Source organism: Astatotilapia calliptera, chromosome 3, assembly GCF_900246225.1.
Source record: "Astatotilapia calliptera chromosome 3, fAstCal1.2, whole genome shotgun sequence".
NCBI classification, from domain to species: domain Eukaryota; kingdom Metazoa; phylum Chordata; class Actinopteri; order Cichliformes; family Cichlidae; genus Astatotilapia; species Astatotilapia calliptera.
The window spans coordinates 25,368,401-25,382,847 of NC_039304.1; the positions used below are offsets into that span (position 1 = coordinate 25,368,401).

General features: G+C 41.7%; 1 protein-coding gene and 1 non-coding gene across 4 annotated transcripts in view; both read left to right on the top strand.

Moving 5' to 3' along the window:
* nhsl2 (NHS-like 2) overlaps window positions 1-14,447 on the top strand; it is a 191,663-nt gene that overhangs the window by 26,911 nt on the left and 150,305 nt on the right. Inside the window, exon 1 of one of the 3 annotated variants that reach the window (XM_026162567.1) lies at window positions 4,411-4,553. The exons of the other annotated variants lie outside the window; for them this stretch is intronic. Coding sequence (XP_026018352.1) covers window positions 4,454-4,553 — 100 coding nt within the window. The 5' untranslated portion in view covers window positions 4,411-4,453. Of the gene's footprint in view, window positions 1-4,410; window positions 4,554-14,447 lie in introns of those variants that run through there. 3 annotated transcript variants of the gene reach the window in all.
* trnae-uuc (transfer RNA glutamic acid (anticodon UUC)) lies at window positions 317-388 on the top strand. The gene has a single exon. It is a non-coding gene; the product is annotated as a tRNA-Glu (tRNA).

A 14,447-nucleotide genomic window follows, 5' to 3' on the forward strand; every position in this document is an offset into this window, starting at 1 on the left:
ATGGAAAGTCCTACATGGCATGGAGATTAAATTCTGTTGCCACACGTATGCCAAGTCCAACTTGCAGGAATCACCTCAAGAGTAAATCTTTTGATGGAGGGCTTTGAAGTCTTAACAACTTGCAGAATTTTCCCACCAGTTTTCAAGTTAATTTGTTGGTTTTCACTCATGGTGTCATCCCTGACTAGTTACTGCTTTTAACCAGAACCTGCAGCCAGTGGGGGAGTGGTTAAGGTGGTGCTGTGTTGCACTCACCATGACTGCAGAGTTACAAAAGTGTCCTTGATTTCACTACAGTGGTGTGCAAGCACCTCACTCCCATATGGTCTAGCGGTTAGGATTCCTGGTTTTCACCCAGGTGGCCCGGGTTCAACTCCCGGTATGGGAACATGTCTTTAATGTTTCCCTAAGCCAAGGTGTACCGTGTGCTATTCCTCTACTGGGATAAATGGGGATGGTTATTGGCAGGTACCTGTTGACTTTTGACAATGTGCTAGTGAACAAAGCAATCACAAGGAGCTTCTTAGTGCAGCACTGCATACCCATTTGCAACCTCCAGTCAATACTCTCCAAGCAGGAGCAGAATACAGACTTTTCCCTGTTCCCCTTAGGATTGCCATGAAGGAAACAGGAAAACCAGCCAAAACCTGGCTAAGCGCATGTCACGACACAAAACAGCTAGCTGGTCAGGCCAGTTCTCAGCAGTCTGTTTAGACCTACAGTTCAGTGGCCGCTCTTCTACTGATGAGGATGTACACATTCTGGGCGGGGAGGTAGGATAGTGTGAGCGGGGAGTCAAGGAGGCCATTTATGTGAAAAGCAAATGGCCATCTTTGAACGGAGGGAGCAGGACTAAGGGTACATGTTTCACCATCTTTCAGTGCTGTGATTGCAGAGGGAAACATAAGGAAAGCCAGCCAACCCCTGGCTAAGTGCAAACTTACTAACATTGTCAATCAGTTTTTTTTCAAGTAGTTTTAGTTCGACTAGTTTTTTTTTTTTTGCAGATATACTTAATGTAAGATTTCTTACGATGTGACTTTGATGTGTAATAAAACATTTTAACCACTGAAAATGCAACATAGAGATGCAAAGAATCTCATTTCTGGCTCTTCCTTTCTCCAACCAAATTAACAGTCGAAATCCAGTCTGTAGAAAGACTTCACAATGCTTGGCTATTTATCTCATTTTATTTTTGTTTCTTTTTCCTAAACAACACAGAAAACACATCCACAGACATACAGACCAATTTGTGTACTTCTACATCACTGCAGCAAAGTGAAAAGCATTATATTCTCAGCATATATTCTCTTAAATCGCTGTAATAGCCGTGGAGAGTTTAAAGATAGCACAAGAGGGTAACATTAACCTGAAGCATCCATTAAACTCTCATTTAGTTATCAAGATTCTCTTTTTTCTCATAGGTGCAATGTATGATTTCCTTTCAGGCTTTTCTTGCATGTCCGTGATTAGAGGGACATTTTTTGTTGGAAAAAAAAGTCCTGCATCCTCATCCAATAAAACATCAGAAATATTTGTACTTGAAGCAACGCCTGGACCCTTTTCAAAAAGAAAACCAAAGGAGACCTAAAAGAAACCAATCAAACATAAACTTCATTTAAAAAACCCCCCAAAGGATTATTTTAAACGGTGAAAAAAAATATATGTTCGAGTCAGCATCTGCTGTCCCTGCTCCACGTGTGTTCTCAGAATGCCTTTCAAGGGCTATTTGCAAATTTTTTCCAAACTGCCTTTGTGTACTTGTACGTTCAGAGCTTTTATTTGTATGTGTGCATCATGAGCTCAGTTTTGGCGTAAAGAAACCATCTTTGGTCTCCAGTGTAGCTCATGTTTTTCAGCTGTCCTGGCTTCATATGTGCGCCTGTGTGTTGCTCCATGCCCTCTATCCGCCCTCTGTAGTCATTAGTGCCCTGTGTGAAACAGGCACGCTGCCCCGTTGCACTCTCACACAGCTTATTTACTTTGCCTCACAAAGCTGTAGACAGTTCAGACTCTACTAGATCCGATTGCAGTGCAAACTCTTCATTTAAATATCTTCTAAAGTTGAAGCTGTTTTTCAGCTTTCAGCATTTCACCCACTCACCTTTAATGGAGATGCAATAAAATGTGTTATTCTTTTAAATGTTGTAAGTTAGCCAGACACTAATTTCAACTCCAAGGAAAGAAGGAAAGAAAGAATAGCTATGCTGCAAACTGCACACAAACAAAGCAACATGAACATTATGAGATTGTGATAAATGCACATTTATTACTAACTTTCTCAAATTAAATGCATTTTGCAGTGCAGTTCTGCTTCCAGTGCTTATATTTTTGCATCAATTCAAACCTCTCACACGTGTTGCTGCTTCTTTTTTGTTTACTGAAACCTCTATAAACACATGACTCGTCCACAATAGATTGTTGCTTTGTGTCTTATCTAACTAGAGCTGCATTAAACTTTTGGCATGTGTTGAAAATGTGTTTATTTAGAAATGCACAAGATCTGATGAGTTATAAAGACTAAGAATTTCAGTTGTCAGTTGTTAATAAAGATGTTCTCTATAACATGGGGCCATGAGATTATATAACAGTTGGGTGTGTCTTTCAGCACTGAGATTATTTTTTGAGGCCTCATGAGGGTCTGTTCTGGTCTGCGGGGCAAAATGAGGAACTAACCTTATTTCAGCCACACAGCATGGAGAGTCAGTGCAGAAACAAAGAACACGCCTGCCTGTCCTTTAGTTCCTCTTCATAGTTCATGGTCCCTTCTCATGTTCAAATAACACACTCCATGTTTAACTTACAAACTTTTTTAGGCTTGTTCGTGTGTTTGTAAAGGATTAGGGTTATAAAAAAGAGCAGTTTTTATTAGAAGTGTATTAGAGTGAATGTGAGATGGACAGTTGCTTTTTACTTTTTTGCAGAAAGTGGATTCTGTTTATCTGGACATTGCGTTTTCATCTTTTGGTTAAACAAACCTTGTCTGATTCTGTGTGTGTGAGGGGGTTTTGTGCTTTTTTTGCATTCCTGGATGTTTAAGTAGTGAGAAAAGTGTTGTTACTGTAGTACTCATAGAAACAAGAGCCAAAACAATAAAAACAATAGGCAAGTCCACCCAATTATTGTACAGTGTTACATTCTAACTCTTACTGCAAAAAGGATCACAGCTATAGTCCCACACAAACACTTTGTTGAATGTTTCTCTGCCTGCCTAAGCATGTATCCTAGCATTCACACGCATGTGACTCGTGTGCTCGCCAAAGGATACTTGAACATGAAGATGAGAGGAACCAGTGGATAGAGCCACTAAGCTTCTAAATGGTAGACACCCTGCACTACCATCAGCAGCCTGAATGCATCTTAACTGTTTTAAGAAAATTATGTAATGAGATTATAAGCGGTTATTAGAAGAAAAACACAGTGTCTTACAGATCCTTTGTTTACAGGCTTTTTGTCTGACAGAGATCAACATTGACGACCATGAAGTCGGTTTTTCTGCAGCTGTTTCCAGCTTTTAAAAATTGACAGTTTAGATTTTTTTGAAGGAGTCACTCATGACTCATTGAGTGAATTCACTGTATGGCCAATTGGCTGCATGCAGTCAGTTGATGTCACATTTTCAGATTGCTTCAGATGTCTTGGATTCCCGGCTGAGCCAGTTGCCAAAAAAGTACCTGGTATCAGATACTACAATCTAATGGTAATGGTAACCTAATTATAATAATAGCTGCTGTTAGAACTCATGAAGTAAGACAAACAAGCGACCGCAGGATAAAACAGGAAAGCGTAATTGAATACGTGCATGTTTTTTAGCTTGTTCGCGTAGGTGCATTTGTTTTTGTATAACATCTGTTGCTTTCTTTGTTTATTTGCGTGTGCGTGTTTATTTCTGCTTCACCGTGAGTGTGTTTGTGTGTGATTGTTTATGGGGGGCAGGCTGACGCAGCAGAACCAACTGCAGCTTGGCGTGCAATAGAGGCGGGTACACACACTCGTGTACACACACTTTATACACATGAGCACAACTTTGTATATACTACAGCTGCACAAACTGCTCACAAATGTGACGCTCCGATATTAAAGTGACATTTGAAACGACACGTTGAGCATGTGCAGATATGTGGAAGGACAAACATGCGCTCGTGGACACACACACGAACACACCATGGGATTGGTTTATCATGTGAACTGTCACTGTTGCTGCTTTTATTGCTGGAAAGAGACCACGTGAAAGAGAGAGAGAGAGCGAGGAGAGGGGCAGCGAGGGAGAGAGGTAAGTGTAATCAAAGGGGTGAGGACAGGGAAATAAGAGGGAGAGAGAAGGGAAAAGGAGTGAAGTGAGAGGATAGATAGATAGATAGATAGATAGATAGATAGATAGATAGATAGATAGATAGATAGATAGATAGATAGATAGATAGATAGATAGATAGATAGATAGATAGATAGATAGATGCGTTGGAAAAGGAGGCGATCACCAGCACAGGCGAGGACGGGGGACAATGAAGATGAGGAGAAGGCGATCACATCCTTTAGAGTGCATTTCTTTAAAGGTGGAGCTATTTTCTTATTGTCTTATTGTCTTGTCATGTCAAGTGTGTCTTCAAGTGCCCAGTCAACACATAAGTGTTGTGTTGTAGGGCTGATGTGTGTGTGTGTTCGTGTGTGGCAAACCTACAGAGTTGGTTTGTGAAACGAGCTGTGTTTGTGGGACGATGAGGATGTGATGAAGAGGAAGGTGTAGAGAAGATACACTCTGGCTCACACCTTTGGGAGCAGCCCTGCAGTGTGCATCAGGGGAATCTCCTGACTGACAATTTAGTGTCTTTCGCCTCTGTTGGACACTTCTTACTGCTGCCATTGGGGTTTCTTTTTCACCACTTTCTGTTTTATTTTGAAATCTTTCTCGAGTTTTTGTTCCGTTCACTTTCTGTTTGTGACACACCTGCACGTATACTTCTAAGTTCTCCGACTCTGGTCGCTAGGGGGATGTAGCAGGTAGAGGAGAAGACTGCTCCGCTAACTTTTTTACCTTTTCCACTCCTGAACCAGCCAATTCACAACAAAACTATTGAACTGCGTACGTTTTATTTTACGGTCTCCGAAATTGGTTTTTCCTCGTTCTAACATGGCCTCGAAACGCACTAAAGCGGCAGAAAAGGAGGACGACGCACCTAAGCTGAACATGGCGGCCATCTCCTCTCTTCTGGAGCAGCATAGGGAGGCATTGGCCAGCGACTTCAAAACATCTTTTAGTCTACTGGAGTCGAAGTTTGACGAAGTCCGCTCTGCGGTGGAAGACCATGGCCAGCGGCTCGGATCTCTAGAGCTAGCAGCGGACGACTTAAGCCAGCGGGTTAGAGATCTCGAGGACGTTTGTTCCAATCTCAGCGAATCCAACACTAAACTCCTGGCTAAAGTTACGGACTTAGAAAGCCGAAGTAGGCGCCAGAACCTGCGTATCCTGGGACTCGAGGAGGGCGTTGAAGGTGGGCATCCCACAGAATTCTTTGCAGATTTGCTCTGTGAGGTTTTCGGGAAGGAGAGGCTCCCGACCCGCCCGGAGATCGACAGGGCCCACCGTATACCTGCCGCTAAGCCAGCCCCAGGTCAGAGACCGCGACCCGTAATTATACGCCTTCATCGGTACCAGGTAAAGGACTTTCTTATCCGGGAGGCCCGGCGAGGAGGGACACTAGAATACCATGGTCGGCAGATCCGCGTGGTGGAGGATTACTGCCCGGAAGTTTTGAGCAAGCGAGTGGAGTACCGGGAAGTGATGTCCGAGCTGTACAAACGGGGTTTCAAGCCCGCTCTGCTGTATCCTGCACGACTTCGCATCACGTCTCCTGACGGCGCAAGACGCTGGCTTCATTCGGCCGATGAAGCGAGGAGGTACTTGGACGGCCTACCCGCTACAGCCGAATCACCCTGAGAGCCTGCTTATCTGGTGTTGACGTTTGTCCGCGGGTCAGCCCTGTGAGTAGATTGTCCTGGCTATCTTCGTCTCCTGGGATGTGGAAGGACTTTCGTTCATATCCAGGCATTACCGACGTCTCTTCCTTTTTTTTTTCTCTTCCCCCCCCCCCCCCCCTTCTTCTCTGCTATTTACTAGCTGGGGGGCTATTCATATCTCATTGCTTCTATTGTCCCCAAAGTTGATCATTGGTTCTGTTGTGGTTCTATGGTGACTGCTTTAACAAATTTCTACTGCTCATAGAGGAGTGTTGTGCTTACTGTAATCATCGTTATGGGAGCTAAAGTCTGTTCTTAGTGTTAGACAGGAAGAGTTTATTGTTCTGGAGGGTACACAATGTGTGTTTTGGAGAGCTTGCTGCTTTTTTTCTTGGCAGCTGTCTTGTGGGTGGGGGGGTGGATGGGGAATGGGGGGAGGGGGGAGACATCCTTCAGAGCCGGGGTGGTTTTATGTTGTTTTGTCAAGTTGGGGGATCCGGGAACCATTCTACTCTCTGTTTTAGTCGCTTGCTTGTCATTTTTTTTGTACTCTGTTTTCAGCTGCACCTGTTTTCTTACATTTTCAGTGCGGGACTATGGGTAGTCGCTTGAACTTTGTAAGCTGGAATGTCAAAGGTTTAAACCACCCTGTTAAAAGAAGGAAGGTGCTCTCACACATAAAGCAGTTTAAAGCAGCTGTTGTCTTTCTTCAAGAAACACATCTCCGTGATTCGGATAACTCTCGTCTTATGTCCCGATGGGCAGGGCAGCACTTTCATTCCGCCTTTCAGGCTAAGGCCAGAGGCGTTTCTATTCTAATTGACCAAAATATTCCTTTTGAGGAACATAATGTAATTTCTGATACGAGTGGCCGGTACGTTTTTGTTTCGGGTAAGCTCTGTAATACGAAAGTTGTGTTGGCCAACATATATGCCCCTAATATTGATAATGTAGCTTTCTTCCAGCGTGCTTTCTCGTTGTTGCCTGATCTGAGCTCATACTCTCTTATACTTGGTGGTGACCTCAACTGTTGGCTGGACCCTGTGTTAGACCGATCCTCCCCGAATCCCTGCACTGTCAGTAAATCTGCTCTTTTCATCCAATCCTTTTTATCTAACTGTGGTGTCTCTGATGTTTGGCGCTGCTTACACCCCCACGGAAGAGAGTATTCTTTTTTCTCACAGGTACACCACACTTATTCTAGGATCGATTATTTTCTTATTCATAAGCAGCTGACTCCATGGGTCCGATCCTGTGAATACCAGACCATAGTGATATCAGACCATTCCCCTGTTGTGCTATCAATGAGTTTCCCAGACATCCCTCAATCCAGACGACACTGGCGTTTTAATTCGACTCTCCTGGCAGATGTAAACTTCCTGGAATTCATGAAAGAACAAATAAACTTGTTTCTTAAAACGAATACCGTAGGAGAAACTTCTAGCTTAATAATTTGGGATACGCTAAAAGCCTTTCTTAGGGGACAGGTTATTTCCTATACTGCTAATATGAAGAAGAAGGCCTGTATAGAACGACTCGATTTAGTCAACCGAATCAAAGAAATAGATCTGCTCTATGCTAAGGTAAAAAGCCCAGACCTATACAATAAGCGCGTGGAGCTTCAGACTAAATTTGAGCTCCTCTCAACGCACTCAATTGAACGTCAGCTCCTGAAGAGTAAGAGTTTGTTTTATATTCATAGCGATAAATCGGGTAAGATGCTTGCCAGCCAGTTAAGGGGCTTCCAGGCAAAACAACATATCACGAAGATTAGAATGGCTAATGGTAATATCACTTCGGACCCTTCCAAAATTAATGATACGTTTAGGGCTTTTTACTCCCAACTTTACACCTCCGAATTCCCGCAGGAAAGCACTTTAATGGATAACTTTCTAAAGACTTTGAATGTACCTATGCTTTCCTCTGATAGTAAAAACAGATTGGATGAACCCATCACGCCAGAGGAGCTGAGCGCAGCCATCTCCTCATTGCAGCCTGGGAAATCCCCTGGCCCTGACGGCTTTCCTGTAGAATTTTTCAAAGCATTCTCACCCTTGCTTTTACCTCAACTACATTTAACCCTTTCCGACTCATGGAAGTGTGGTAGACTTCCGCCATCCTTTTACGAGGCAAGTATTGCTCTTGTCCCAAAGAAAGGTAAGGATCCTGTGGAATGCTCATCCTTTAGGCCAATCTCTCTATTAAATGTTGATGCTAAAATTTTGGCCAAGGTTTTGGCGCGTAGGCTGGAAAATATCTTGCCCTCAGTTATATCCGAAGATCAAACAGGCTTCATTAAGAATCGTTACTCTTATTCCAATATCCGCCGACTATTGGATGTATTATACACCCCTTCCAATCAGGGTCCTGAGTGCATTCTCTCCCTAGATGCGGAGAAGGCATTTGATCGGGTAGAGTGGAAATATTTATTCACGATTCTAGATAAATTCAATTTTGGATCGAAATTTATTTCATGGATAAGGTTATTATATATGTGCCCTAACGCTTCAGTTTTTACTAATTCCATACAGTCGCGGCCTTTCAACCTCCAACGAGGAACCCGTCAGGGATGCCCCTTAAGTCCTCTTCTTTTTAATCTGGCTATAGAACCACTCGCCATTGCACTCCGCAGCTGTGGGGAGATCAATGGGATCCGGAGGAAAGGTGCTGAACATAAAGTATCCTTGTATGCCGATGATCTTTTAATTTTTATTTCAAACCCCAAAATATCTGTACCTGCAATGTTATCCATACTTCGCCAATTTGGCCAGTTTTCAGGATACAAGCTCAACCTATGTAAAAGTGAGTTGTTTCCTGTGGATGGAGGGGCACCAGTGTTTGACTATACTACCCTCCCCTTTAGAATAGCAGGGAATCAATTTACATATCTAGGTGTAATTATTACAAGGACACATAAATGTCTCTTCAAAGCGAACTTCCTTCCTCTGTTAAATAATGCAAAAAAACATCTGGCACAGTGGTCCCCTCTCTCCACCTCTTTGGTGGGAAGAATCAACTCAATCAAAATGAATATACTTCCTAAATTTTTGTATCTCTTCCAATTGTTACCAGTATTTATCCCCAAATCCTTCTTTGATTCCTTGGACTCAATTATCTCATCTTATATATGGAGGGGTAAACGCCCTCGATTGAACAAGGCTCAACTCCAAAAACCCAAGAGTCGTGGAGGCCTGGCACTGCCTAACCTTCGATATTACTATTGGTCAGCAAACATGCGCTACATTATATCTTGGCTTTACTTCCACAACAAGGGTAATTGCCCATCCTGGGTGCTCATGGAGTTGAACTCGCCCACAGGCTCTTCTGTCCTGGCCCTGATTGGATCTTCACTCCCCCTTCCCCCAAACAAGACAATCGATAACCCAGTTGTCTGGCACACGGTGAGGGTGTGGGCTCAGATGAGGAAGCATTTTGGATTAACAGGTTTCTCTCTTCTAAGTCCAATTCTTTCTAACCCCCTTTTTCAGCCATCACTATCTGATCCTATATTTCGAGATTGGCATGATAGGGGCATTACATGTTTCAATGATCTATTTTTTAACAATACTTTTGCATCTTTTGCCCAGCTTTCTGAAAAATTTAATCTCCCACGTACACATTTTTTCAGATATTTGCAGACCAGACATTTCCTCCAATCTCAGATTCCAAACTTTCTGGTAGCGCCAGCTGCAAGCCCAGGGGATATGCTCCTCACCCTAATCCCAACACGTAAAGGGTTTATCTCTCTTATTTATGACAGGTTGGTGAGCATGAACGGTTCTTCGATAGATCGGATTAAAACGGCCTGGGAACAAGATTTAAATCAGTCCCTGTCTATGGATACATGGGACTTAATACTCAAATTAGTTAATTCCACGTCCCTATGTGCCCGCCACTGTCTTTTACAATTTAAGGTTGTGCATAGGTTCCATCTCTCCAAAGTCAAACTATCCCGTATGTATCCGAACGTTGACCCTACCTGTGATAAGTGTGGGAGTGCGGAGGCTTCCCTTATTCATATGTTCTGGAAGTGCCCTAGCCTCGAAGGATTCTGGAGAGATATATTTCAGACCTTATCCCTACTTGTTGGACACCATATGGATCCTGACCCTTTAGTTGCGCTTTTTGGCACCACTGGAGAGGCTGATGCACGGTTGACCTCGTCACAGCGTTGCATGCTCTCCTTCGCCTCCCTTGTAGCTAGACGTACAATCCTCCTAAGATGGAGGGGTGCCCCTTTGCCCACCCAGGCTCAGTGGCTGAGGGACCTTATGTACTATCTGAGCCTTGAAAAGATCCGGTATGCGATTAGCAACAACAGCGGTAAGTTTTACAAGGTGTGGGGGCAATTCCTGAAATACTTTTCCAGCCTCCAGGCTACAAACCCGACTTCCAGCGTTGCTCAGTAAATCCTCCCCCCTTCTTCTTCTTTTTATTTATTTACTTATTTATTTATTGTTAGTCGTTTGTGTGTTTTTCTTATTTTGTTTTTGATTTATCTGTGATGTTGTTTTTATTTGTTTGCTTCTTTTTTCTTGCTTTGTTTGTTTGGTTTTTTCCTTCCTGGTCTGAGGGATAGGGGTTCTAAGCGTTGTGGGTAGGGGATAAACTGCTGGAAGCAATTATAAGACATGTGAGTGTGTCATTAATCTGTATTCTGATATTTCAGTTTTAACAGTCGCTGTGAAACTTGCTTGTTTGGTGTTTGTCAATTCTGCGTGTATTTGCTTTTCTTTGTTGCTTCAACTCAATAAAAATATCTTTGAGAGTTCTCCGACTCTTGATCAATTGTCAGATGGTCTTTTTTGTTTACTCAAGCTTTCCATGATCTCATCCTTACAGTGTTCCTTGTGTTTCACTTTTGCTTTCATGACTGCCCCTTACATGCATTCTTCGCCATGCTGCCCTATCATTTGTTAATAATACACCTGGATATTGTTCTTTTTTTGTTCTCTGCTTCCATGTGTGTCCTGCATTTGAGTCCTCTTTGTCTGGTGACTGTTGACATACATAAAGCATGTATGTAAAGTATGTTTCACCACAGCTAGCTACAACAGTGAACTGACATTTACTTGAATTCAGAAATTTCACTTAATTCATCTTAATTAAGCCAACAAATAAAACCAGGCAGGGTAGTAATGCCCTCTGTTGGTCTCTTCGTGATAAAGTCACATGAAGGGAAACTGCTACGTGCTGCCTAAAATACAGTGTATTTGCATTATACTCTAATTTTCCTCCAATCTTTCATAAAAGTTTGGTCAGGCTGTTTTTTGAAAACATCTATATGTATGTGTAAAAAATACTATGACAAAGGCCTAGTTTTATACATTTCACTGTGTTGTACGATATTAAAATGACCACAGTTACTGTTACTGTCTACACATTCTGCCCCTGGTTAATGAAACCAAAGGATCATTTCCTGTGTCTTACTGATTCTTACTGTTAGCAGAGGGTCTGCACAGTTTTTGCTTTTGTTTCCTGAAAGCATTTCTCTGCTACTGGAACAATAGAGCTGCTAGGTTTTCCTGTAACTACTAATTAGGTGCAACACACACACACACACACACACACACACACACACACACACACACACACACACACACACACTCCTGATCATCAGTGCAGTCAACAAACTAATTAAAATCTAGACCTTTCTTCACTAAAATGTTAGCACACATTTCTTGAGTGGTGTGTATCATGGGTCTTACTGTTTGTCAGATATTTTAATAAAATATTCTTCAAAAGGCACCAACAGCTCAAGCACAGTAGAGAAGTCTCGTTCAGGGACTTGAGGAATGTAGGTAAAGACTAGCAGACAGCAGCTTCCTGCAGCTGCTTTGATTGACAGCTCACCTGCCAAAAAAAGCAGCCACTCCCCTAATGGTTACGCTTACCTGGAGTTATACAGTAGAACAACCGCTCTACAGTTGTTACAAAGGGGGAAACTTTCCAAGGAGACAAACACAGTTTTGTTTTAATAGCAGGCAGCAAATGTGCTGTGAAATCGCTGTAGCCTCTAGCGGCCACTAGAGGAGCTGTAGTGGCTTTTAGATTGGTTTAATTTTGTATCCCTGGAGTTTGCCTTTACTGTCTAAACATGGCAAAAAGCATCAGTAGTGTTTTGTTTATAATTTGCAAGGAAAAATACTTCATTTGCATTTCCATGTCTTTATGTCGTAGCTGTACACGCTGCCACGTGGGGCAGTGTGAAAAACATGTGAAAACAGCACTCACAGAGCACAGCTCCCCTCTAAGGCAATGTTTTATGATGGTTTTATCGCAATATCGTGACTTTAGCCTGCTAGGGCGACAATGTGATGTTGTAGGGCAACATATTAAAAAATAGTGTGTCGTACAGCTCTCGCCATGCTCTTTCATGTAATTTATTACTGGATATTTCTGTTTCTTCAAATTATTTTGAGGATCGACTTGAAGGTCAAGTTCAAGTGCGTAGCCATCCTATATATTCATGTCCCCCAATTGATAGTATACTGCTGTGGATTTTGAAGATGATCCATCGAAAATTGTGGGTAATATAAAGCTTTTATTGATTTTCACATTTGGTGCAACCTTGATTAGATTTTCACCAAAATTAAATCAGCTCAAGCTGTTATTGGTATCTACCATCACACAGAATTGAACATGATATCATGAAAACTTTGGACACTAGACAAACAGACAGACAAACAAAGGGAATGGAAATACATATGCTCTCATTCATGTTTGGACTAGTGCTGGTGTCTTTGCTTTGCCCCTTCCTTTTGCCCCTCCATTGTTCTTAAAACACTTTTTGTGGTGTAGTGAACCAAGTAAAATCTGCTTCTGTTTCTTCCGTTGTTTTTTTGCACTTTGCCCTCTTTGTGATGAACTCTGCTGGTTCTTCCATTTACAGTTTGAGATAAACTTTCAGCCAATCACAGATTGCCCTGAGGTGAGAATTTGTTGATTTGCTGGAGCGTGCCACAGGCGTGGTTAAACGAGCTGACTAACGTGAGCTATGCAGACAGGCAGGAAATTGGCATCTATTAATGTTACTAATTAAAGTTTCTCTAGAACTCCTACAGTTTCTTAAAAAACTGGATTATAAATAGTGGCAATCAAAAAAATTTCCACTACACAGCAAATTCAAAAGTGTTAAATGTTTTGGGTGTTAACAGTCTTCTTGCAAAAGTAGAGTTAATTTTACTCTAAGCAGAGTCACATTCTTTTAATGTAACTCTGAGGTGTAAAATGATAGTAGTTAAAATCGAGTGTTAAAAATGAGTGTTTCTAGGTCAAATCTGGAGGTGTTACAATGGAAACATTAACTCTTGACTTCTTAACTCTGAACTCCTACAGGGGCTATGACACCAATAGAGTAAATTCACAGACTCTGCCCCCAGCACGGCTCCAATCGAAGCTGAAGTGAAGCCGTTTCAGAACATTTTGCTCTACATATTTGAGTTGTTTGCCATGCTTGGTAAGTCATGTTTTCAAAGATTGTTTCAATTATTATTATGAGCTTTTACTTCTGTAGCTCTTTGGAGTTGAGACAAAGCTGTGTGAAAGGCATTAGCCATGTTGCTCGGTGATAGCATAATATTCTGTTTTAGCTAGCTGAAAGGTATTGTTTGCGGGCAAATACCACAGCCTTGAAAAAAAGCTTGCATGTGAATTTTCAGTCAAACTTTTGGTCAAATACACCTAAAACAATGTCTAGAATGTTAAATGTTGGTATAATGGTCCTACTTGAAGCCTGAAAACGATCGCCCATAAAAAAAAAACAAAAAAAACGAGCAAACAGCAGTAGCTGACGTCCTGACTGGGTTCTACGTTAGCATAGATCCCTCCAGAGTTTTGTGCACACGGTTTAGGTAAAAATGAAAAAGGTTGAGGTTTTACATTTAGTTCAGTATTACCTGTTGCCTGTGTCTTTGTCTTTTGGGAAAATACTTTACACAAGTAATGGCTCAAAGAGAATTCCTTTTTTTTTTTTACTGTGCTGCAATTGTTTACTGGCTTATTTGTGCCATTAATTAGTGTCAACTAATTTTTATTCAATCTCCGCACAGGATATGCTTGTGAAGATGGAATATGGGGGAGAGCAGAAGTGCGTTGAAGTTCCACAGAGGGATGAATGAAGGACATGCATATTGTATTGAAGAAATAAGTGACGAGAATGCTGTTATTTGCATTTACCATGTCAGACCTTTTGATAAACAAAATTCTAATGAAAGTGAGAACATGTACACTGTTACATCTTTCAGAAAATGTTTTGAAATTGTGGTACACAGTTCAGAATAAATGTTTTCCAAAAACCATTGCATCTTTTTAGTTCCAAAAGAAATTTCTAGAAATTCAGAACAGTAAAATTCCCGCTTTTTAGAATGAATTAGAAGATAACTCTTACGTAGTTAAACTAAAATACTCTTTGAGAGTTAATATATAAACTCTTAACACCAAGTGTTAAATTATCAACTCCAGACAGATTTGGTGTTTAACACTAAATCAGA